Genomic DNA, 25,946 nt, shown 5'->3' with positions numbered 1-25,946 from the left:
AAAGGCTGTGGAAGAGGACGTTATTATCTATAGCAAAGACTTTTTTTCCAATCTCTTTTAAAGTTCTATTTTTCACTCTGTTCTGTCTTGTTTATCAGTATCAGGCTCCAGACTGTTACCACTCTGTGGTATTACAAGCATTACATGTCTTGCAAACAACGGGCGACTGGCATTTTTAATATTATGCTGCAGTGTATCTTCAGCATACAGAATTTACCAAGAAAATACGGATAAAAATTTTAAGTGGCTATTTAAATATGTTCATCTCGGTTCTGCTCACAGTCTTGTTCTGATGGGCAGGGTGATAATGTAATAAAGAGAAAGTGACTGAGAAAATTTACTTTGGAAAGCAGAGAGCCAAGACTCCACAAAACAGAAGTAGAGAGAAACTTCCAGACAATGAACAGTCCTACATGCTCCGTAGTAAAGACCTAGGAGAAGAAGGAAGGTGCAGTAGATAAAGATGAAAATACATACCAACAGTATCCAAGCCCATGCACTGCTCCAGAAATTACAATCAGGAGAAATCTACTCAATACATACAAATTACAGAAAAAATGGGTGTCAAAGCAGTATTTTTCATTTCAAATTTGTCCAACTTTTAAAATCAAAGATATGATGAATATTTTTAATGCTTAAAGGGCAAAAATGAAACCAAGATTCTTGGAGAAAAGTAGACTTTGGAATTTTTTCAGAAAAAGACTTTCAGTTTTTTGTATTGTTGGGTTTGGGGGTTGTGTTGGGGTTTTTTGTTTGTTAGTTTTGTAAAGTTTTGTGCTTTACCATAACCAAATTTGCCCTCCAATTTTTAAGTTCAACCATCGAATCAAGACATCCCCATTTGCACACACTAGTTTCATTGTTTTTCTGCAGCACACTGCAGCAGCATGGAGATGGAGCAGACAAGGTAAGGAAAGGCGAGGGACACGCTCAGGCACCAGCTCCTGCCTCTTCCTGCTCCCAGCGAGAGTATGTGCTGAGCAAATGCTGACCCTAAAGAAGAGGGTCAAGCAGCCCGTGGATGCTTTCAGCTCTGCAGACCCATGGAGGACAAGGCCCCATCACTGGAAGAGGGCAGGCAGCACCGCACGGAGTTGTTTAACATTCATGACTTCTTGCCCCAGTACCAGGGAGACATGGGCTCCTTTGCTGCAGGTCTTACACCTGTGAATATCTACATAATTTTTCTCACAGTCTTCTCCATTATACTCTCTGTAGCACTCCACTACTTCTGCATGCATCCTCCAGGCAGCCGGCATCAGTCATGAAACCCTTGCGTCCAACAACGAGTTGCTTATCCAATTTTTTTAATCTTAATAATTCAGAGGCCCATTTCCTACACTAGTGGGAAGTGGGAGCTGGGAAAGTGAGCTATGGTTCAGTTTTTACAGCAGTTTCCAGGGGCTACTGCAGAAACTGTTGGGCTCTTGTACTACAGGTCACCATACTCTTCCGCCACGCTGGGAAAAATCAGTCTTGCCACAAGGAAAGCTCTTTTTTCCACATCAGCCACTGCCTCTGTGAGCATTTTCACTGACCTCTGCAGCATTCAGAAGGGATCCAGTCACTTGCGACAGCACAGTGCAGCAAACGAGGCTGCACAAATTCCCAGCCGCACCTCCACGTGTTATGGTTTTGTGCAATGTCAGTGCCTGGAGAGGGCACTAGTGCGTACATGGTATACTCCCTGCAATGTTTGTTAATGCAAAACATCCCACATTCCCTAAGAAAAAACACTGTGGTGCTAATTTGCATATATTTGCATATAAATACCAGCTCTCAAAACCCTATTCCTAAATTCATATCATCAGGAATTGCCAAGAAGGACAGCAAAGTCCCACCTATATGGAACACAGATGAATTCAACCACATTCACCAAGAAAAATAAAATTTCCAGGAACATTTTCTCCTTTTCATGACTACTTTTGCTAAGGTGTGCACAATGTATTGAGAGCTCAGTTAGGAAACAGCTTCTAGTTTGGTCCACCACAATTTAACATAAGATCGACAGCTTAAAAAGAAGCCAGAAAAGAGGAATCAAAGTAAGAGATTTCAGAAAATGCAATCATTGAGAAGGGGCGGGTAGGGGATTGGTGAAGACTAGACACATAGGGGAAGTTTAATACCCAGACATAAAACATAAAGAATGATAAAACCTTAAAAATCAAGAAAGGTTTACATTAAATAAATAAATAAATAAACAAATAAGACTGCAATAGGTTGCTTCCTGTACCTGCACTGGGTAGGATACAAATTAATCAGATTAATACTATTTGGAGAGGCTGTAAAAACCCTCTCAGCAGCTGATTTCAATGGCAGGTCAAACAAGTATTTGTGAAGTGAGATACCTAGGTGATTTGCCTCAGAGCAGAGAGATGGCACAAATGACCTCTGGCAGATTACAGTTTAATGCTCTCCGATTTGAATAAAAAGAAACTCATAGGGCAAGCTTTTAAGAAGCCATTTTTGGCTGAAGCACTATAAAGGACCAAGATGTCTCCCTAGTTTTTATCATCTTAATATCTCAATAATGAAAATTCTTTCACAAGCCAGTCCCAGATGCATTATTTAAACACATCTAATTCCTTTCATCAGTAAGTCCCATTCCCAGCTTGAACTGCATGAAATATTGAGAAATGGCTCAAGTATTCAGAGGAAACTCAGTAAGAAATCAGTTGGTTGACACAAACTTCTTGGCTTTTCAGATTATTTTCTTGAACAGGTCAGCAGAGTGCTGAGTGCTGTGCAGGTGAAGAACACACCAAGAAACAAAAGACTCATCCTAAGAAAGGTCTTTTTAATTATCTTACTCTTGGTCCTGGTACTAGAGAGTAAGTACATGAATGTGCAGGAAAGAAGGAAGTACCAGGACAGCGTTTCGGGCCAGCATTTTTGACATGAGTCTCACTGGAAGAGTACAACATATTGGTCTTCTATATAGACCAGCCTTTAGGTGGAAAAAAAAAATCATCGACAGGCACAGCAGTTCATGTGTGCCTTTTTCACATCTGAGACCTTTCAACTCAGTAGGGAGAAACAGCTACAAGGGTAAAATGAGAAGGATCCTCCAACCCTCACCAGGCAGAAACAGCTCTTCTGGGTTTGGCCCAGACAGAAGTCTATGTCCCGCAGGTGTAGAGAATCCAGGCAACTTGGCCAATTCATATACATTTGGTAGATGCTATGTCACTATCTTGCTATTTTAGAACGTTATTTATGCACATATACTAAACACTAGGGACTAACATGAATTTAATATGTAACTGCAAGCATTCATTTTTCACTCCTTTGTGGCACTATGGCCAACATCAAGACAATAATTGCATAAGGCAGCTGAAAGCCATGGTTCTCTGGACTTGTCTGCAAACCCCAAAATGCCACCGTATTTAACCTCCCCAGCTCCACCTGGGCTGGTATGGCTAGATAGCATGGCACAGCATGATTAAAAGATAACAGCTTGGCCTCCCCAAACCAGGACAACCACTAATCAAGTTGAAATAGTGACCAGTTGCTTCTAGTTTTAGAATAAATTCATCAGCAAACAACTTGGAGAACTCCCCGCAACCCCCTGCTATTTTACAGAGAGAAACCATCTCTCTGGGAGACATACAAACCACAGCAGAGCCATGGAAAGTGGCTGGTGGAAAGTGAGGATTGCAAGAAGTAGAAATCTTTCTTCAAAATCTAATGCCAAGAAAAAGTCTCTTCTGACAAAATACAGACAAAAACATTGCTTGGGGTTTATTACCCAACACTTCTTTCTTAAAATAAGCACTAACAGGAAGGGAGAGGGCAAATCAAAGTTTTTTTCTTAGAAACAGGGATTACAAACTTGAAAATCAGCCAGGCATCAGAAGAGCCTATTATAAAACACTACCTAAACATGTAGACCATATGCCATGCACCTTTTTCATTGCAGATGCAGCGTGCTGTGCCTTAGGGGCTGAAAACTGCTGGTCTTTTTATCTCTATGTTGGTACAACTGTGTTTGTAGAAGATGCTCAGCAATGAGATGAGTTTAAACTCATTAATTAACCTTAGCGATTACAGTATTTCAGAGAAGATGGCTGCAGTCCTGTGACAGAGGTTATGGAAATACACTTAAGTGACATCAAAAACCATGTGAATGGAAGAAAAGAACAAGGGCAAGACCTGGCATGACATTTCACACTGCGAAAATGCTTTAAAGATATTACACAAATTTCTTTAAAAAAAAAAAAAAAAAGTGTTATGCAAGTCACTATTGTGCTTTTCCTCTCTCAGCTCTCAGATTATAGACATTAGATTTACAAAAGATCAACTAAATCCCGTCTTCCACCTGCTATAAAAATATTTTCTCCCAACGGTGTATTAGCTTCTAAACCAAAAGAACTGAGACATTTTCCATAAACACGGCTGCACATCACTAATACAATACAGCCTGCAGGCAGCTACTGGGATTTTTGCAGGATTTCCTCTATCACTTATTTCCAATTCAAAATAAGTTCTATGAGTTCTGTACAGATAATGGTTGTTTTACCCTCCCTGGAGAGAAAAGGATTTTTCTGATCAAGCTACAACTGTTCTTTTTTTAAAAAAAGTTTCTATTGTTTTTGTAACTGATTGCTCCTACAGCATTTCAGTTTCCCATTGTATCTAGACAATATTACCATGGTATATACCCTGCAGTTTCTTATATTTAGTCTGTGGAACACCTAAGGAGTTTTGCAGTAATGGCAATCAGCACACTGCCTCTCTCCCCCGTGCCTTACATCTTCTCTTCTGTGAATGCTCTAAGTATACATTTCCTTTTGCCTTCAGTTTGTTGTATTTCTTTGCTTTAATATTGCAGGCATTTTTGGTCTTTGAGATGCAAACTAGAAATTACAGTCATACTGTTTGGTTTGCAGCAAATTTGTATGGCTTTATAACAAGCCATCAGGATCTAATAAGGAGACTTGCTAGAGTGGGTGTTCATTATGTATCCATCTCAAAACCCAGAGAAACTCCGTTTCTCATCTCTTTGGAGCATTCCTTCAGTTTCTCCCCCACAATGTTTTTCTTGTTCGTGTTTAACAGGGAGGAACTAATTTCTGTCTTTCTTCCTTAAAGAATGCAGACCTAGAAAGTGCCAAATTCAATCATGAAAGCAGTAGCTGGTTCAACATCCCTCCTGACAGGTTCTTATAACTTCTGACAGGTTCTTATAACTTCAGGAAGGCTGGAGGGAAAGGAAATGTGAAGAATCCCAAAAAACCTGCATCAAAGAAAGAGGTTTGATCTTTCCTCAGACAGTCAGCCAGAAATCAGTCTTGAGGGAAGAAAAACACAGGAACATTTTAGCTTATTCCAACTTAATTCTTAAGCCTTTCCCCATAAACCAGTACCTACTCATCCCGAGTTCGATGGGTTGCATATGATGGCATTTAGAGTTGCAGAGGACAGAGCACGCTGCGGGATGAGACCCTGCCCAATATTGCATAATTAAAGAGAAAAGCAGCTCTTCAGTACCTCTCTGTGACACTGCACAATCTGCCACAACCTTAACCCATCCATCTGCAGATTGCCCCCACACTACACACACAGTTGCAGAAGCCGGTCAAAACTCTTTTTTGCCTCCTCACACTTTTACCCGAATCACTTGTGTAAAGCACCCTGCAAAGGGGTGGGAGGAAACAAGGCAAATTATAACTGATTAATCACAACTGAATAGCTTTGAAAAGTCCAAGACTTAGCAGAGGGAAGGGGAGACAATGTGTCATTGAGGTTTCTGTCTTACCGCATCACAAAATCTGCTTGATCTATTTGTTTGCCACAGCCGCTCTTTTTCAAGATCCCACCGTTTCCCACCACGGAGCATTTCTTCAGTGGCAGCTGGAACGGAGTAGCCTAGCAACACAAAACAAGGACTGGTTTTACAGAGGAGAACACACGCATCTTTGTAGCAGCCGCTCCTGGAGAACCCGGGGAGCTGGCAGGGCTCAAAGTGATGAAAGAAAAGGGAGAATTAGGAGCTAGGGGAGGGAAAAAACGTACAGAAATTAGCTGGTAAGTAGATGTAGGACAGTTCTTAACCCCACTCCCCAAACCAGGACACAACAAATGTGATACAGAAGATAACATCTTTGCAAAATCAAAACTGCCTAAAAGTTCTGATGCAGATGCTGACCAAGCCAGGCAGTCAGGTCAGAATGAGCCTTCTAGACAAGCTGCAAGGACACAGGAGAAATAATACAACCAGGAAAAAAAAAAAAGAGAGGAAAAAAAAAAATCCATGAAGGTGACCTTCCTGAGCTGATACACAAAAGACAGCTCTGGAGAAAAAAGGAAGGAAGGAAGGAATGGAAAACGAGGTGATGACAGAAGGGCACTGGGAATCAGAAGTCGCCCTGGCTCCCTCCATGGTTGTGTTGCTGGGATGGGTCACTCTGAAGCCTTAGGCAAAGATATTTAGAGCTTGACAGCAGCTCCTTAAATACTCAGTTGCCCAGACACAGCATAAATTAAAATTAGAAAGGGACCATTTTAACTAAGCAGCTCTTGTAGCAGCTTAGCAAGGCATTAAAGTGCAAGGTCAAATTGTCACGCTCTCTTATGCATCAAACACAGTAATAAATTAGATCTGTATAGTCTTCTTCATTCCAGAGGATCTCAAAACTATGGGTGGGACATCTTCCTGTCAGCCCCAAGTCATTCACCTTTACTGAGGTCAGGACAGTCATTTAAACAGCACACAGTGCATCAGTGCAGCCCAGCATATTTTGGGGGGGGGGGGGGGGGGGAGGGGGGAAGAGGTGGTGAAAAGAATTTAAAGCAATGTGATTGAGTTACAGAATGGAATTTGCCTACAATACAAGAGTTAATATTCTCTTCATGCAAAAAGTTGTGCAGGGATTTTTTTATTTATCAAACCTGTCAAACCTGACTTTGCAGTAGAGACAGAAGTTACTTTACAGGCCTCTGAGAATGCAGATGCCACAGTGACAGGATGCAGCATCGCTAAACAGTTCTCCTCTCCAGGATGACAAGGTAGAATGTGGCACTTGTCCTCACTTACATGTACAGAGCAACATCTAACATTATATCATGTATTCACCAGGCATTACGACAGTGTACATGGTCCAGAAAACAGACTCACCATTATAGCACAAACTCTGTATTTGTTAGGACTTATTTCTAACGTCTTATTTATTTTCTTCCCTAGATTTATTTGCTTTATCTTCCTTTCTCAGAAAACTAGATTCCGTTCAGCTAGTCTAAAGCCACAACCTGCCTTCTGATGAAAAACATTAAAGCATTTTGCTTATCCTAACTCTGGATTAAGATATGCTAAAGCAGAAAAGTAAATTTTAGTTTCCCGAGACCCAGGCACCGTTAAGAACCCAGTGATAGCATGGCGGAGCAATACTAAGTATGCAGCTGCATTCTTGTCCTGCATCTGCCTTCTCAAGAATATTTTTTAATTTACACAGTTATTGAACTAGGAGCATATCTTGAAATCCAAAGGACATCTCATCTCTGAGGTGACCCTGACCAAATGAGTACTCACATGCTCAGTAAAGCAAGGGGGAGGGGAATCAGAGGAAAAGAGATATGTTTTATAAATAACAGTACCTTTCTTATTCAAGATACATCAAAACTCCTTCCAAGAGAGCTAGTTATACAAAGGCAAGACTGTGACAAATCACAGACCAAGGCAGCAGCCATTAACTCTTGCTTTTAAGAGTTGTGGACACTGTCACATAAATTATGTGGCTTTAGTACATGCTGAGTGGCTTTAGACACCCGAAACAAACATTTAGGAGTTACTAAATGCTTCAAAATTCTGTCAGTTGCAAACAGCCTTTGATATTGCTTGAGATGATTTGCTGTCCTTCAAGGGAGGCTTATATCCTGTTATGCTCAAAGATGATGATATTAGTTGTCATTTGCATACATACTTTTTTTTTTTTTCCAAAAGCATGTGAAGCTTTGAAAGTCTTGTTCTTCAGAGTCTCCAAGAAACAAAAGAACAAGATCAGGACTGCCAGGGTGATTTGAGGGAGCTAAAGGAAAGTAGAAGGGGCAGCTAAAATCACCATGGTGGTTGTCCCTCTGCCTAACCCCGGGAAGAAATCCACTCATTCTATGGACAAAGGAGGAAAACCAGGCTGAACAAGTTTTCTGTGAAAAGCCATCATTGCCCACAAGAACCCACAGAAGCTTTTGCCCCCCCCAGCAAAGTACTGAAAATTCAGGACATGGCACAGACATCGGACAGTCTACACACCACCATTTAGCTGGAAGCATTCAACAGATGCATTTTCCGGAAGACCATACTTACAAACTTTCTACAGACACTATGCAAAAGACCTTTCCAGTACCGTAAAGAAGACCGTTCCAGTACCATAATGGGTGTGTGGGTGTGTGTGTGTTGTAAAGGCCTAAGGATTAAGTGTCCCTGCTGCTTGGTGAGATTTCAGCTGCTTTGAGCTTAATGAAGAGCAATTGCTTAGGATGACCTGGGAGAAACCTGCATTTGTTACCTTGCACATGACTTTTCTTCAAACATTTTAATCACATATCTGTATTATTGCTAAGGCTGCAGGGGCATTTCAGGAACTCTGCCCTGAGCCTCTTTGTCGCAAGAAACTGCCTGGTCATACATAAATCGTACAAGTCAAACTCAAGTGTTGCCCATAAGCAACTATGAAACATATGGCTCCTTTTTCTCTCTACAAAAGGCATTTCTCTTTTCCCTCTTTCAAAGGAACAGGCTCCTGGCTTTGAGATTGTTAGGAAACCACCACCCTGTAATCTAGTTAGCAGTAGGATACCCAGCCCGCTGCAGGACGTTAGTGTGATTGCACACTTCCCTTCCTTCCACGTCCAAAGGATGCTCATGGGACAGATAGCACAGATAAAGGCACTTAGAGGCTCTTCAAAGCTAAAATGTTGTGGGCTTTGTTCTGTGACTTCCCATAAGCATTGAGCTCATTCCTTCCTTTAGGCTGCCCAAAATAGGAGATGCAAACAGCTTAAGCAAAATTGCAACACAATTAACCAAAAGGTAGCTCCAGCCCTAACACACAGTAGAATTACTCAGCTTTCCACATCACTACTGGGCTTTCAGGATGTTTCCCTGCATCCTCTAGCTGTTCCTACTGCTGGCTTGTCAGGGTACACACTGTGGATTTAAGGTTGAATTTAAGATTTAATTATCAAAACCTGGAGTTATTTTTTTCCTCTCAGGGTAAAAAACATCAAAGATGGACTCCAATAATGGTTTGTTTCCTCATGCCAAGTGATTTTATGCTATCTTCATGGTGTGGGTGATCTGCCTTCAAATTTTTTGAATGTTATGTTGAAGTTGAAGGGTCAGAAGAATGCTACAGCTTGCTCCAGAATTAAAGCCGTTTCACTTTTTTGTAAAATAGACTGGAGCATTACTTGTAATTCCAGTAAGAGGCAATTTTCAATCAAAAGTGTTGTATTTTTAAGGTGATGGTGCTATTTGGAGATAGTACTATACAGTAAACCCAAGTTTGCTTCTAGTTTCCTATTGCCACCAAAATACGTTTCACAGGACTTATAAAAACCTTCTCATGCTTTCCTTCTTTACCTCCCACAGTGTAACTCTTTGCTAGGCAAATTGTCAGTTCATGGTTAACAACATATAACTTCTCACATTGTGGGCAGGCAGCTGTCATTTATGCTAAATGCTCACAAAAAGCTCAGTTGTTTCTCTCCTTAGAATTGTAAGCTGGCCTGAAAAATGCTGGCTTTGGACTGTAAGGTTGTAACAAATGCATTTCCATTAATATTAGCTTCCTGAAACTCTGTTATTTTCATTGGCAACACATTTGTTATTTTCTTCATTCATAAAATTTTAATGAACAGCCGGAGTCTCGTGGGTGGACTAGAAAAAAATAGCACAGCATCAGTTCATCTACTGTAATAGAGAAAATGCAAAAATAAATGACCAACTCACCTCCATTTTTAAGCAACCATTACCATAGGATTTGCAAATACTGTTAACTAAAAACACCTTGCATATTGGAAATAAGCAGGATGAATTCCCTTTAAAAGTAAGTTTTGAATAATTTTAAAACGGATTTCATAGGGTGGTTTTTAAAAGGCATCTCCAAACAAAACCAAAAACGGAAAAGCCCCATTGCCTCATTTTCCCTGGTTTAATACAATGAAACTCCACTGATAATCAATGAAGATGTTCTACTTCATATCATGCAAATGAAAGAAGAACCTGCACATCCCCCTGTGAATTCAATCACAAATAAGCACACAAAGCAATAGATTAAAGACTCCCAATTGAATATGGGACTAATTTAACAAAGGATCTATCCAGCAATTCACTGATTAGTTTCATCATTCACCTAAGTAGAAATAAATCATTGTCATCAGTTAAAAGAACATTACACAGTACTAACAAAATATAATTTCTTTTAGATAATGCTACTCTAATTCACTTTGATTTCATTGTTAAGTTGTTAATGCATTAATTTTTGCCCACTCCCTGCCAAAGACTTGAATCAGCAACCAAGTTCTTACTGGCAAAACAGGAAAAATTACAGTATTCAGCCTCTGATTTAATGCTGAAGATGTCAAAAACATTGAAAACACTGGGAACATAAATCAGAATAAAATGGGTTTTTAAATAAGCATTTTGAATTTGCAAGAGATGCTGTGATTTTACTGTCCCTCTTGAGAAGGCAGTACCCTGACGAGAAGGGCATTGTTCTACTGATTTTCCTAAGGAGAGAGCAAAACCCAGAGAGTTAACAAGAAGCCAAATTCAGCTCTCAGTAAAACATTTTCTTGCACCTTTGCATAAGGAAGCAGCTGACACTTTAAAAGATAATTCTCCGGACATCAGCCACAGGTAATGTGGCATTGGTTTTTACACTGTCAGACATGCCAGGGTGGCAAATGCTCCTTCTTTATTGTTTACAAATCATCTTCGGTCTGATGGGCCTTTTGTTCCTCCTAGAGAGCTGTCAAGACATCACAGCTTCATGGCAACCGGCTCCAAAAAACATCAATTTCAGGGACAGCATATTCTCTATAGGGGAGCATGGAGAGTGGCTGTGATTCCCTGCCTTTCACTTGCTCCTCTCCGTTAAACCGCTCCAGTCCTGCTCTGACCCAGGCACAGGAGCCCAGAGCAAGGAGAAACTGTTGATGGCAAGATGATGAACATCATAGAGGTCAGGAAGAGCTGCTCCTCCCAAAAGAGAGAGGACTTTTCAGCCTACCTCCCACACTATACCACTACAGCAAGAGAGCTGGTGTTCTTCTTTCCATCCTTTAGAAGTCATTGTTATTTTCTCAGGAAAATAACTGTTATCACCAAAAAAATGCTTAGGACTAAGGTTTGGGGTTTTTTTAGTGAAAAATGAAAATTTTGAAAAATAGAACATGTACCTTTTTTTCCAGAAGATTTCCTTTAAAATTGGGTGCACTGTAATCTAAGAAGCCTTGCATGTAGTAATTCATAACTTCAGACATTTTCTATCACACACCTATTTTTAGCCTGGCCTTTCTGTTTGTAGTTACTGACTGAAGTAACTGCACAAGGTTTGAGATACATCTGAAATTTAAAAAAACCCCAAAACTTAGAACTCACTTTTGTATAGAGAAACAGAAGAAACATGGATTAGAATGGAAGTGTCTCTGTATGAGTGCTGGAAAGGGAGAAAATCTTTTCCATATCATAAATCTTGAACGAATGTTGTGGGCTGGAAGATACATGCATTTTTAACATATTAAGAAACCACATTCATACTTTACTGGCAGATTTACTGAATGCCATGTCATTTCTAAATTGCTTTGTGTTCACGCAAAGCTGTATTACAAAAGCACATTAGTGAAACTGTTGAAAGCTGTATTTCGCATGTGCAAAATCTGTCAGAATAACAATGTATGTTCCACTGAGACTTGCTAAATGTGTGTGTTAGCTGTAATTTGTACAAAATTCTCTATATTCCACTAATATGTGAAATAATGTGTGAAATGTTAAGCAAGAAACAAGCCAAAAACCTTGCCTCTTTGGTAATGCTGTCACAAAACAGAGGGACAGGTATAAGCATACTCAGAGGTCAGAATGGAGCCCCTGCCAGACTGATCTCAGGTATGCACAGCCTCTTTGTGTATGCCAATTATGAATATCAATAAATAAGCTGAGCATGGTTTTTCAAATTCTGGAGTCAGATACTACCAAACCTCATTATTTGATTACAAAGCAATTATTACAGGAAGAAACTGTGACAGTGCCTGACTATGAAATCCTTCTAGGAGACAAGAAAGAGATCTTAAAATGAACCTCCTGCTACCTTCTTCAGTTTCTTTTTTTTTTAACAGTTCCCTTGCTCCAGAGAGGCACTGCCAGCTAACAGATTTTGAAACCTGAAGCTCACTGCTTGCACAAAAGAGAAGTGGTCCAGGTGGGGCAAGCTTCTCTGTAGTACCATGCAAGTGTGTCTCAGCCATGACAGCAGTGTCTTTATCAAGCATTGAAGTGGAATTAAACATTCAAGCTCGTGTAAACTTTGTGCTCTTCACAAATATGTATTTCAGGCAGTATTGTTTTTCATGAGATTAATATCTCATGAAATATTTATACGGGGACACAGGACTGTAAAAGACCACTTGGGAGACCGAACGCATTGCTCTGCGGCTGCAGGAAACCCTCTTATATCCAAAAGGATACCCGGGATATTAACTGCAGAGCAACCACACACAAAAGAGGGAACGCTTTGCAACATACCTGCATATTCACAAAAAACATGGAGTACCAGTAACTAGCTGGCAGTCACTTTTAGTTCAAGCTGTACTTTAAGTAGGAACTTCAAAACAGTGCTCTCTAATAGCTTTCCACCCAGCATGAAGTCACTGCAAGTGAGTACTTGCCGTGAATTAAAAGAACATTTCAAATTGCTGCTGTGGCATTTAATTCAATGGAATCAGCCTTCATACAGCCAGGATAGCACAGTGTGGGGATTATGGGGAGGGGAATCACATTTGGACAGTGTAACAATTTAGTTTAGAAAACGGACTATTGATGGTGTATCATAAACAGTATTTTAAACAATGAATGCTCTGGGACTGTGAAGGGAATGCTTCTTTTTTATGTGACATATAAGACAAGGAGACATTAATGGGTGGGAAATTCTAAAGTTCTGGAAGATTTCTGGATCCAAACTTTATGGCCTGCAACGTACTAGGACCCTAAACTTTGGATTAAAAATGTGAAAAAGGAAATACGGCTTCATGATTAATTAGAAAAAGGAACTCAACCTACTGGGGGTGGGGAGGGTATCTCTTATTCTGGAAAATGTTATAGCTTCTAACATTTCCAGAACTGCCTCAAGAAGAACTTAAGCTTCCTTCCAAATAGCTGCATTTAGATGTTCCATGGAGCAACCCAGTCCCACGCAAATGTACAAAATGGAAAAATAATGTACAAATTCTGTGAAAACCAGCTTGACCAGAATTTGTAAATAATTGCCTGTGTTGGCTTCCGTAAACACCTTCTCATACACTTGAATAACTCACTCGATTTTCTTCTTTTTTTTTTTTTTTTTTTAATCCTGTGTGATAACAAGGATAAACTTTGATTCACAGGTCGACTCACTAAACTCTGCCTACAACCACAGAAACACTCAACAAATCCTTCCTTTTACTTAACCATCTGACATCGTCTTACGCCATGCCAAGCTCAGAGGAAAACATCATCCATTGCGTGGGGTTCTCAGCCCTGCTTTGCTTTGCCAGCACCTCCAGAGGTAGGTACACAACACCCTCCCACTTTAGATTTCAACTGATTCGGACTTACATGCTCACACTGTACACCATTTGCACACCAGGCAGCAATTTACCTCCTGGTTCTCTGGCACTCTATGGCAGAAAGACATTCAGACACACCAGGTATTCCAGTGGTTATTTAATATTGCACTACACTGAATGCTTAGCAGCAACCTCTTATCTTTTGGGCTTAGAGACCTAACTTTCAGAAACTGCTTCTGAAGGTTTTGCCCATCCTCCACTTTTTCCCTGCTCCTTTCTTAATCTGCTCCAAGTCTGAGCAGAAAAGAAAAAACTAAGTATATCAAACTGTATACACCAGGGTTGCATTGATACAATACTCTAAGCTTACGTTAAAAAAAGTGCATGTAAACATTTTTTAATTTTGACTAGATATTTCATGGAAACAAGGGTAAGCACAAGTCATCACTTCAGGGGGGAAAAACCTACATTTTTAATGTCATGCATGTCTATTAAGCAACAAGAGTAGTTACTATTTTATGAGAGTTTAATAAGTTATTCTTCAGGCCTGGGAAAATGTATTATAAACTTTTTAATTAATCTCTTGCGTTGCAGTGCACGATTTCCTAGCTGAGGAAGTGACTGTATATAGGCACACATTTTAAATTTTATGCATGAAAAGTTTTTGTTAAAAGTAAATAACTATAATATTCGAGTTAGAGAAATGTAGACAGAAAACAAATAATATGATTGCCCAGTGACAATGTCCTCCAATCTTCACGGTACTTTCTCCCTCACCGATTTCAGGATGGAAGAACAGTAACAAGCTGAAACCAAAAAAGAATAGGGAAAATTGCAGGGTATCTGCTTATTTATGCCTGGTATAGGAATAAGCAGACAATGTCCTCTCATGTTGAATTATTCTCTTGTGAGAGCGTGGGGCAACACACAGTCAGCAAAGATAGCAAAATATTTGGAAATTTTGCAAGACCAACTATTGCTCAATAAGGGGTACTACTCACTTATTCTCCCAGCATTACAAAGGATTTCTCAACACAGTTTCATATACGTGCAAGGTTATTGCCAGACCAATCCACAATCAAACACACTGCTCCTAAGCATTTTAACATCAATCCTAACCCTGAAGAACTGATGCGGGATGAATGTTTCTACAATCACGTGAGCAGAATACAAATAATTGTAAAATGCAACAATAGCCTGCATTGAACGTGGGTGGGGGTATGAAAGACAGCACGCAGGAGTGCTCTGAAGGAGGAGTCAGGAAACCCATCTGCATGTATGTGGTTGATTTCCTAAAAAGCTCATCCAGCTATAGAAACACAAAGTTCTCTAAAATCTTATTAGTAGCACACAGTACATGCATGAAATAAGGTTAGTTACAGCTCATAAAAAATATAAAGGGGTTCCAATTCTACTTGTATAAAAGACAATAATACTTAAACAAAGGAATGGCTCTTTGAATCCTGAGGGCCCTCTGATCCCACTGATATGAATAAGGAGCTGCAGCAAAGGAAATCAATCACCTTATACAGGCACCAAAATATGGATTTAATTATCACATGATAGACACTGAAGTTTAAAGCTTTGGCTTTTAGTATTTTTTAGGATGTCTTGAAAGCAATACATTTCCATTTAGCTAGCATATTAACAAATAAGCTTCTACAGCTTCTAGTTAAAAAGACATCAAAGACAACTAGCAAGGATTGATCTCTCTAGGAAATCAGCAATTAGAGTTTGAGTGGAGTTTAAATACTGAGATTGGTTTCTGGCAGCATGGAAGCACCGTTGACTTTCTTTGATACTTGCAGATTATTTTTTTTTCCTTCTCCATTAATGACAAAAATTAAGCCTCTTGAGAAAGCTTCATTTATCTTATATATAAGGAGGAAATATCTAACTATTTTAAGCCAAATTTTAGACTTTGAAAATTCCAATTTTTACAAAACAGATGCAGATACATTTACCGATTGTTCTTTCGGTAAAAAGCAAACAATTCCCCCTGATTCCAATCAGGTAAATGGAGATAAACAGCAAAGTGAACCACAACAGAGAAAGGTTAGCTAGGAAACATTCCAGAGGCTCTGGTGTTTCAAGGTGTTTAGAATAGTTTATGGGTAGTGACTGGATGAAAAAGCCTTACGATATTGGGCTGCCCAGAAACATTAAAAAAAACCCCAACATCTAATATCATCTTACAGATACAGTGGGCTCATTTAAATGCACTACTGAATTGGACGAAACAATGGCACGAATCCAGAGAAGCGAGCAATCTCTTTTTTTCCCCTCCCATAGCACACAGCCAAACCAAATACATAAAATACACTAAAAAATTCTTATTCCACAGTTTGTGGAATCATTAAATGTACCCAGCTCCAAAGAGCCATTATATCTGGGCCAGGTCAGAAACCTGCATCAATCTGTATCTTACATCTTTAGCCTGTCCTTCATCCACAAACCCAGATGGCACATGAGTTCATTCCTGTAACTAACAACACAATAAAAGTTGACCCATAAGAGTTGAAAAGCAAATAATAGCATGCAAAGAAAACAATGCAAAGAATTTTAAGGACTGTATGTAAAGCAAGGGTATAGGTAGTCATTTAGAGTACTATCTTTCTTTAGGGCAGTCTTTCTGCAGAAGTGTAGAGCCAAGATTAAAAGACCTTGCTGAAAAGTAAAAAAGGTGGTTAGCAGCATAATAGGATTTACATATAATGAGTGACTACCGAATTGTTTAAAAATGGATGTTTACCAAACAAGGAAGTAATTAGAGGAAAATGCAGTGCCACATGATGTCATCTCTAAAGGTTATGAAAACAGAAGTTTAGAAGTCCAGGGAGGCAGAAGGGAAAAACTGTTACAATTACAGAATGAACGAAGTTTCCATAAGCTACGTATTTTTTCCAGTAATGAAAACAAAACTTTAAATGAACAGTATTTCAAATAGAGGCACGAGACTAATACATGAACTTGGTTGAGTAACATCATAAACTGGTCTGAATAAACACTGATCATTTCTATATCAATAATAAACCACTTAATAATGTAAGAGTAAAATGGGGGAAAGTGTCATTTCATTATATAAGGGTGCAGGTTCCCCAAAAAGCAAAAGAGAAAGTGTAATTTATTGCAAGCCTACACAAAAATTCATCTGGGGCTAGCTGCTCTACTGAGAGCACAGCAAAACAGGGAGGCTAGACTTCACGGACCAGACCCAACCTAAGACTGAAGTCTCAGTAGTGCAGCGTAGACATCAGAATCTGAAAATTAGAAGTCCAGTTAAACTGTGCAGACTGAGGCACCTGCAAGCCTACCGAGAGGTAATACAGAACAAAATGAACTTCACATAAAGGAACGCCTTTTTTCCCTGGCTTGGTGCTTCCCGTGGTTTTAGCATCATATAATTCAGGTAATCCAGTCCAACTTCCCGCTCCAGGCAGGCTCACCCGTGAAAAGTGGCCAATACACGCCGTTTCTTACGTGCCCCAGTGCCTCTGCATCAGCCGGGCAGTCCCCGGCTCTGCCTTGCTGGGGAGTTTGGCCGCCGCCGCCGCCGCGCCCGCGGGTCAGCACCCTGGCCAGCTCCCGCCGCCGCCGCGCCCGCCCCGCGGGAGGGGGCCTGCGTACCCGCCAGGACTATTTCGGGAAGCGCTAGCCTTTGCGGCCCGGTTTGCACATGAAGAATTCCAGTAATAACGAACCGTGTGCCTCTATGAGACGGCACTTCATACTTCTTCATGCCTCCATTATCCCGTGGCTCTGAGCAAATACAACCCCTGTTCTCTTGATGGTCTGTTTTCGGCACATCTTGTTCACGTCATTCACGTTCTACTCTCCATTCCGTTTGGTCAAGCGGGGAAAAAAAAAAAAATGAAAACTAAAGCAGTACAATGAGTATAAGAGGCAGAGTGGAGCAGTTTTCTTATCAAGAGAAACAAGCCTGGCAAGGATATGAGTATAAAAACGCTGCATGGAAGCTACGGTCATCTGTCATGTTTGAATGTTAGTGTTACATGCTAGCAAGTACTGAGAGTGGTTTCAGCGTGAGGCTAATTGATGAACTGTCATCCCTATTGGGGTCCCAGATGTTCTTCACTGATAAACTCCAAGTCCTTTGCTCTTTTACTGCTGTCCTCTTCCAAGTCACAAGGGTCAAATGTTTACTGTTAGGAAACTTCTCTCCCCAGCCTTATATAGAGGTATAATTACATTCACCAAGTCAAGAGGTTCAAAAAATGATGTGCTTCCCTATCAGAGGTTGCAGTTTGGAAAAGAGAATGTCAGAAGTTTTAATAAGCTGCAGCTCTCTTCTGCCAGCTGAACTAAACACCACGGAAATCAGAGTAACCACTAAGACATCATATTATTATTATTATTTTTTAAACATAATGTCAGACTCGGTAAGTAGTTTTTCAGCTTTCTATTAGACTAAAGCTGAGTTTATTTTTCACTAAAAGCTATTCTAAAACCAAAAGCAGTTCCAGTGTAAACTAATGAACATCAAGATGACTCACTCAGCAGGAAGCTATTAACATAATAAGAATGCACTGGATTGATTACTCTCTTGGTGCACAACACTACAGACCAGCAAGCTTCTCAGGGCCTGGAGGGCCTTCCCTCCACTTAGTTTTTGAGGCCTGCTTCAGTCCCTTTCAAACGCTAGGCTGGGGAGAGAAGTTTCCTAACAGTAAACATTTGACCCTTGTGACTTGGAAGAGGACAGCAGTAAAAGAGCAAAGGACTTGGAGTTTATCAGTGAAGAACATCTGGGACCCCAATAGGGATGACAGTTCATCAATTAGCCTCACGCTGAAACCACTCTCAGTACTTGCTAGCATGTAACACTAACATCCAAACATGACAGATGACCGTAGCTTCCATACAGCGTTTTTATACTCATATCCTTGCCAGGCTTGTTTCTCTTGATAAGAAAACTGCTCCACTCTGCCTCTTATACTCATTGTACTGCTTTAGTTTTCATCCTTTTAGTACAAGACAGAAGTCATGCAAGAACTGCCATGATTTCCCACCCTTTGAAAACTGACTTGTCTGATTTTGCTACTCCCCAAACTTAATCTTCTAACTTTGCCTTTAGCTTTCTTTATTCACATGAGGAATCTCACGGAAAAAGACAGCACAGCCTGGTTGTTGGCTCTTGATAAGGCATGTAACTGTCCTCTAGTTTCATCTTCCCACAGTATCTGTAAGTTTATTTTTAGAGCACTCTCAGTCAATTAAAGAGAGATATTCAAGTGGTGTTGCTACCCACTCATGTCTGGATAGCCTTTAAAGGGCAGACTTAGAAAAAAAGTGATTGTAAAATGACATTGTGAAAGTTGTACATTATATTCCTTCTCAATTGTATCCAGCTAAAAAGTGTCACACTTAAAATAAGAAAGATGCTCTTTCCCCTAGGGACATAATCTCTCAAAAGATGACCTGTGATTAGAAAGTCAGATTAGGTTCTTTCCTCTTCTTGTATTTTTACCATCAGTAGTAAAGATTCTGCACAGACTAAGAGCACAAGTGGACCACTTAGATCTTCCATTTTTGTGCTGGTCTCCTGACAATGCCATTCATGATACCTGGCAACAAAAGACTATTCAACCATTCTGCTGTAACAACCAAGTTAACAACAATACTGTGCTTTTTTCCAGTAAATAAGGGTGTAATGACTTCAGAATATGCAGAGATCAAGTAGATTAAATAGATTCTTTTTAAAAGCATCCCTCTTCTAATTACATTTTCATGCCTCTCAACATACATCTGTACTCTTTTGACTGGGAACAAACGTGACTCCGCTTGTCTTGAATGGCAATAGCCTGCATTTTCTCATGCTTTACCAAGGCATGGCACGTTTTGGGTATTTACCTTCATTGTTTCTACCACCAACACAGACAAGTTGGCCTAGTATATGTAAAATACCCATAATACAGCTTATCTGTCTGGTACATCTTCAATGTATATAGTCAAAAGCTATGGTTGGTTTTACTGTACCAGGAGTCTTCTGCATACCCATTTGCAGAAGGAAGCTATTTGCCAAAACATAACAGGCCAATGCAGAAGAGCACCTGGGCATAGAGGCCGTGGCATACGTGGTGGCACTAGCATCCTGCGACCATATACGGCATGCTAGTTGTAATGGTCATAGTGCAGCCCATGGGCCAGAGCTGGAAGCCGCATTTCTGACCCACCTCATGCTGTCCCATTGAGAAGAGTACTTTCTGAGAAGCGGCTTTACCAAAGACAAATTGCACTTGTTTTGAGGGCAGGAGACTAAGAGCAAGCCAAAGAAGAGGTGAAGAAAGGGCTCTTGTGCTATGTCCTGTCAAAAACATTGCTGATATCACCAAACATTACCTCTGTTATCAACTATGCTTGCCCCCCGGGATTAACAACACTTACTGTAAGATCAGTTGGGCTGTCATCTTTGTTAAAGGCTAGAGTAGAGATAACCTGGATGCCCGTAATAAGTTTACTAAATCAGAGGCCTCTTGTGGGGAGGATGGTAAAAACCTAGGAAAGGTAATGGTTCTTCTTGAGCTGGAGTGAAAGACCTGCAGGTGTTGATGACAGAAAAGGCAACCTGGAAATAAAGATAATGGTCCAGCACAAGATCAGGAGTTAGAAGTCCCTCGGCCCCTTAGATGTCTAGTAGAGCAACAGCACTACATAAAACTGCCTAAAAACTCTGATAATAGGGACCATTTTTACTGTATAGAAGTTCACACATGTAATATCTTCTTTTCTTTCCTTTCAAAATCACGTCGGTTCATTTCAGAGTTAAATCCCAAAGTGAAACCTTACCAGTACCACTGAGTTTCATTGAGTTTTTGCATTAAAATCTTGGAAGCCTGTGAAATTCATAATCTTTCACAAATTAAATCAAGATTCAGCTGAAAAGTTCATGGATATTAATGAATCAATGGCCTGCATTTTTTGTTCACAACAAAGTCTAGTTGCAAAGCTTCTATTTAAGCAGTGAAAATTTTCACCAAGGTTTCATTAAGCCTGAAGAGGATACTTGTAGATACAACTGACTGGCAGATACTGCACTCCAAATATTGCAGTGAAGTGAAGAGGAGGTTGTTTTACAACACCATGCTAAAGATAAATTAGCCATGATTCTACATTAGAATTCAAAATAGGCAAGTCTTTCACATCGAGTTTGGCAAAGCTATGGGTCACAGGCTACAGTATTTTGTTTAAATCACTTCTCCCACTCCTACTTAAAATTCAGACATCCAAATTCACTACATCAAAGAAATGCTACAGCTCCATTGAACTTGCAGTAATTGATACGTAACAGGGCTCTACGCAGAGCTATGAGCTCGCTGCATACCCAAGATGTCTTCTCACAACAGAACAAGAGCAAAACCCATGTGCTTCAGGGTAGGAGCCATACTCTGTCAGTGGTCCAGGGGCTGAGGTGAAACACTTCCTCAGACCTCAAGATCTCAAGCCTCACATATTATGAATGAGGCTCATCCCCAGCCTCACATTCCCCCACTACAGTGCCATCAATATACAAGTTAGTCATTCTCTCCTGCTTTAGGACTTTTTATCCCAAGTGCACTTGCCTGATAAGCACAGAGGTTGTTAAAGAGAGAAGCTTCAGCATGACTCCCATGAAATGTCATTCCACATGGGGCTGCAGCCTTGCCTCCCAGAAACCTCTCACGAATATCGCACTGTTGTGGTTTAGCCCCAGCCAGCAACTAAGCACCACGCAGCCGCTCGCTCACTCCCCCTACCCCGATGGGATGGGGGAGAGAATCGGAGGAGTAAGAGTGAGAAACACTCCTGGGTTGAGATAAGAACAGTTTAATAATTGAAATAAAGTAAAATGGTAATGATAATAATAACAATATAATAATGATAATAATAATAATATACAAAGCAAGTGATGCACAATGCAATTGCTCACCACCTGCTGACCGATACCCAAACAGTTCCCGAGCAGCGATCGCTGCTCCCCGGCCAACCCCCCCCAAGTTTATATACTGAGCATGATGTCATATGGTATGGAATAGCCCTTTGGTCAGTTTGGATCAACTATTCTGGCTGTGCCCCCTCCCAGTTTCTTGTGTACCTGGCAGAGCATGGGAAGCTGAAAAAGTCCTTGACTAGCATAAGCAGTACTCAGCAACAACTAAAAAAAATCAGCATGTTATCAACATTCTTCTCCTACTAAATCCAAAACACAGCACTATGCCTGCTGCTAGGAAGAAAATTAACTCTATCCCAGCCGAAACCAGGACACGCACACAGTCACATCCACTATCTCTTGGTACAGTTAACTTCTCCACAAGCACCTCTCTGCGTCTTCCCACTGAGTGGCCCAGGGAATAGCTCCATGGAGTTTCATATATTGGGTCAGTAAAACGTGAAGAGATACCCTTTCCAAGAGCATCGCATAGTGGGATGCAAGATTTCAGGCAGCCAGCACTCAGCATCTCTCCCTTTCTCTCTGCTGCCATGCACTAGAAAGTATTCCAAAATGAAGACACACAGGCAGACAGACAGACAGAAAAGTTTTAGCTAAGGCTTGTAGATCTGGTGATATGAAGGGCAGACCTCTAATGCAAAAGCTCACACCTTAGATTAAAAAAATCTGTAATTCCTAACCAGAAACACATGTATATATGGAGAAATATCAAGCCGTACCATGGAGAGTTTTCACAGACATTTCATTGGTAGATACAATATTGTCAGTTACTTCCAAAGTGCTGAATTATGCAATTTTGTATTCATATCTCACACACATATACCTATCAAGCAAGAGTATACTGACAAAAATGCAATTATAAACTGTAATGGCTGGGAATTAGCATTAAATAGGGAAAATTTTGATGAATCAAGCTAAAACAACAAGCTTCATAAATGAATAAAAAAAATACTGCAATGATTTTGCAGTAAATGTAACAGAAGAGCAAGTTCTTATTGCTGACCCAGCAGATGAGGTAATATCCTACACAGCTGATCGGACACCCAAGAGATCCTGACTTTCATTGTCTCTAAACACTGATGTAATTTATATCCATTTGACCAGCGAGAGCAATGCTTTAAAGAACCAAAAGCACAAAAGTAAAAAGCTCAATCATTCAATTAACAGCTCAAGTAGCCATGGGGATAGAAATACAAATTAAAGTGTTTTCTCCATAAAATCATATTTTTCTACAGTGAATTTTAAATTTAGGATAATGGCTAGCATTTCTCAGTATTCTGATTGCAATCAAGGTGTGTGTTATATTTCATTTGTGTTTTGATTGTTCATGTGTATCAATGATTTGTAAGGTAAAACATTTTATATGTCTTGTCTGCGCAGTATACCTAGGTAGCAAACTTCCTAAAAATCAATGTTTGAAGCTATAGTGATGTATTTTGGTATTGTATAGTTTGACGTGCAAAGTCAGCAGTTCCATTCCCACATTTGTACTTCTGGGGATGGTGGAAATAAGATATATTTTGGATGCAATAATGAGTTACTGGAACTCATTACTGGCGTATGGTAAATGCTCCATCATAAGGACTCTTTTGTATCCAGATGCAGCAATTGTGCTGTAGCACAGTAACTGCAGCCTTGTAGCACTAACATGCTGCAGCTGAAGCAGCGCTACTGTCCTAGACTGAGAAATCACCAGAGGCAACCCTACAGCTTGAGTTACTCGGGAGGTCAGACTGGGTCATAAGGGTTCCTGCTGCCTTTAAGCCTGCTGCACTAGAGATAATGACACAAAGCACTTTGCACCTGCAGGTGTCAAATTATCTGAAGACAGGTATTAAGTACATGTGGCCGATAGTTATTACAATCATCATCATACATATGCTTGGGATCTCATCTGCCAGCCGCCTTTCATGGTGCTCCAAGCACAGGCAATGGGGATTCCAAACTCCAGAGAACCTATAGGCTGCAATATAGCCTCTATCGTAACTGATTTATTTTCTGTTCCTTCCCTCAAATTAAAGTTCCTATTACCCATTCAAACGAAACTATCACAAATGATTCTCAACAACTCCCAAAAGAGTGGGAAGAATATCAAAGCACAGTGTAAACTGCTCTTAACACACCGCCAAAGTAAAAAAAAAAAATCATTTTTACTCAGCTCATCATTTTTTCAGAGACAGCTTTTTTCTCCCTTGACTAAGTAGCTAGACATCTGTTGAAGGCAAAACATAAAGATATGGCAATCAAAAGACAAATTCTAAAGTACAAAACCATGTTTTTTAAATTTACTCCTTCTGACAGGAATTTGGAGTGCACTGTCAGTAAATGGTAGTTAGGCATATGTTAGTGAAATGAAAAAGACCCTGAAAGCATAATTTCAGAGAAAATGCTTTTTGAAAGAGAACTTCCATGAATTCTGGCGGAAAGGCTACTTATCAAAGCCACACACATACCTGTCACATTTTTGCAAGTTATACTGTATTTAGTTTCCTTGAAAGTACAACAGTAAATGGGATGTTGACCTATTTGCCAGAAGAGGGAAGGAATCTCTTAACAGCCCTTTTACCTGTAAATTTAAGTGACTGATTGGATTGCTGTCAAATTAGGAATGCTGCACATCTTGGATTTTCTTTATCTACTCAAGTTTTAAGGAGATTTAAAAAATGACCCATACCTGGCCTACTAATGAGATATTTAACAAAATAATTTTATACAATTTCCAAAAGTCTGTAAAGCATTAAAATAATATCAAATTCAATTTAAAATGCCACAGACAAATGTCATCACAACATGTTAACTGAGAATGGAATCAGGATAGTTTTGTGATCTAAAAAGATCAAAAAGTCACATAGAAACAAATGGGAAGAGCAAAAGAAACGAATTGATAGGAATTGAAAGGAATTGTGCGTCCATACTCTTAAATAACGGGTTGGGGAGAGGGCTAACAAGAGGGGATACTGCATGTTCAGACATGCAAGAAAAACATCATTACAAAAATAGTGCAATGCCATAATGGAGAACTTCCCACTGCAGGAAAATTCAGAAAATAAGGATCAGCAACAAGATTCTCATTTTGGAGGATTAAAGTAAAGAAAGCCATAATTCAGCTGAAGTTAGGTAAACCCCAACTAATCAAAACTCCTGACTGACATGTGTAGTCCTCCTGCAGGATCATCGTTTTGCCTTATATTGCCTGTGATTAGTAAGTACCCTGCCTGTTTTGACTTTACGTTGCTTGATGTAATTTAGCAACTAGCTAGTTCAACTTCAGATGTTAGTGCATCAAGCATAGGAGATGAGCTTAAATTCCACCAATCTGAAAGGAAAAAAAACTTCTTCAGGCCAGTGAACCTTCTGAAGCTCTCTTTTACTCTCTACTGAGTTACCACTGGACAAGACTGGAAGCTCAGTGGCTTAGATCAAGCAAATACAAAATGGACCAAAACCTCCTATGAGCATTAAAAACGTCTATGAGCTGTGCCCTGTTTCCTTTGGACATGGCAAACCAAACATATCACCGATATCATATATGTTCATTAAACTGGAGTTCTGCTAATCACCTAATGACCTTAGGTAACTGCTTGTTTCCCCATCCATAAAAGAGAGAACAACAGTAAAATCTGTACTGTGGGGTCTGCAGAGAAAAAGCACCCCACAAGAGCTAAGCTTATCTTGCTTTAATAAAAAAAATACTACCTCTCCTTACAAAGTTTGTTTTATCTGTGTTCTTATACCTTCAAAGCCACAACAAGGCTATCAGAATAACAGGAGAACATTATTACACAGTATTACTATGGGGAAAAGAGACATCTAGACAACAAAGGAATAGGCAACAGCAAAGCAACTGCAACCCCTATCTGACACCAATCATGAGCGAATCATTTTACAGTTGAAAAAATGACAATGAAAACCTGTAATTCATTTCTAGAATGCTTTGAATTTCACTTCAGGTGTGCAAATTACCCCAGTATTGGACTAATGGAGTAGCACTTACGTGGAAGGGGGTTGTCTCATCTTTATGCAGGATTCAAATCCCCACAGCAGGATAAAGCAGAGAAGCCAGAAGAGTTACACTGCTGTGAAACAGGTGGAAAACGAGATTCACACTTCTCATCTTTATCGCTACGATGACTCTCCGTCTCTAAAGTCTACGATAAGCTGCACGAACTCTGCGCAACATGACAGCAGCCCAAAAAGCTTTAATGGGGGAGTCAATTGACCCCCTAACTGTGATTAA

General features: G+C 40.0%; 1 protein-coding gene across 1 annotated transcript in view; it reads right to left on the bottom strand.

Moving 5' to 3' along the window:
• The window catches only part of ST8SIA1 (ST8 alpha-N-acetyl-neuraminide alpha-2,8-sialyltransferase 1), a 133,411-nt gene that overhangs the window by 56,317 nt on the left and 51,148 nt on the right, over nt 1–25,946 (bottom strand). Inside the window, exon 3 of the mRNA XM_075726969.1 lies at nt 5,759–5,868. Within this exon, the coding sequence (XP_075583084.1) occupies nt 5,759–5,868 (110 nt within the window). The remainder of the gene's footprint in view (nt 1–5,758; nt 5,869–25,946) is intronic.

The sequence above is a fragment of the Pelecanus crispus genome, chromosome 1 (assembly GCF_030463565.1).
Source record: "Pelecanus crispus isolate bPelCri1 chromosome 1, bPelCri1.pri, whole genome shotgun sequence".
Classification (NCBI taxonomy): Eukaryota; Metazoa; Chordata; class Aves; order Pelecaniformes; family Pelecanidae; genus Pelecanus; species Pelecanus crispus.
This window is presented reverse-complemented; position numbering and strand designations above follow the sequence as displayed.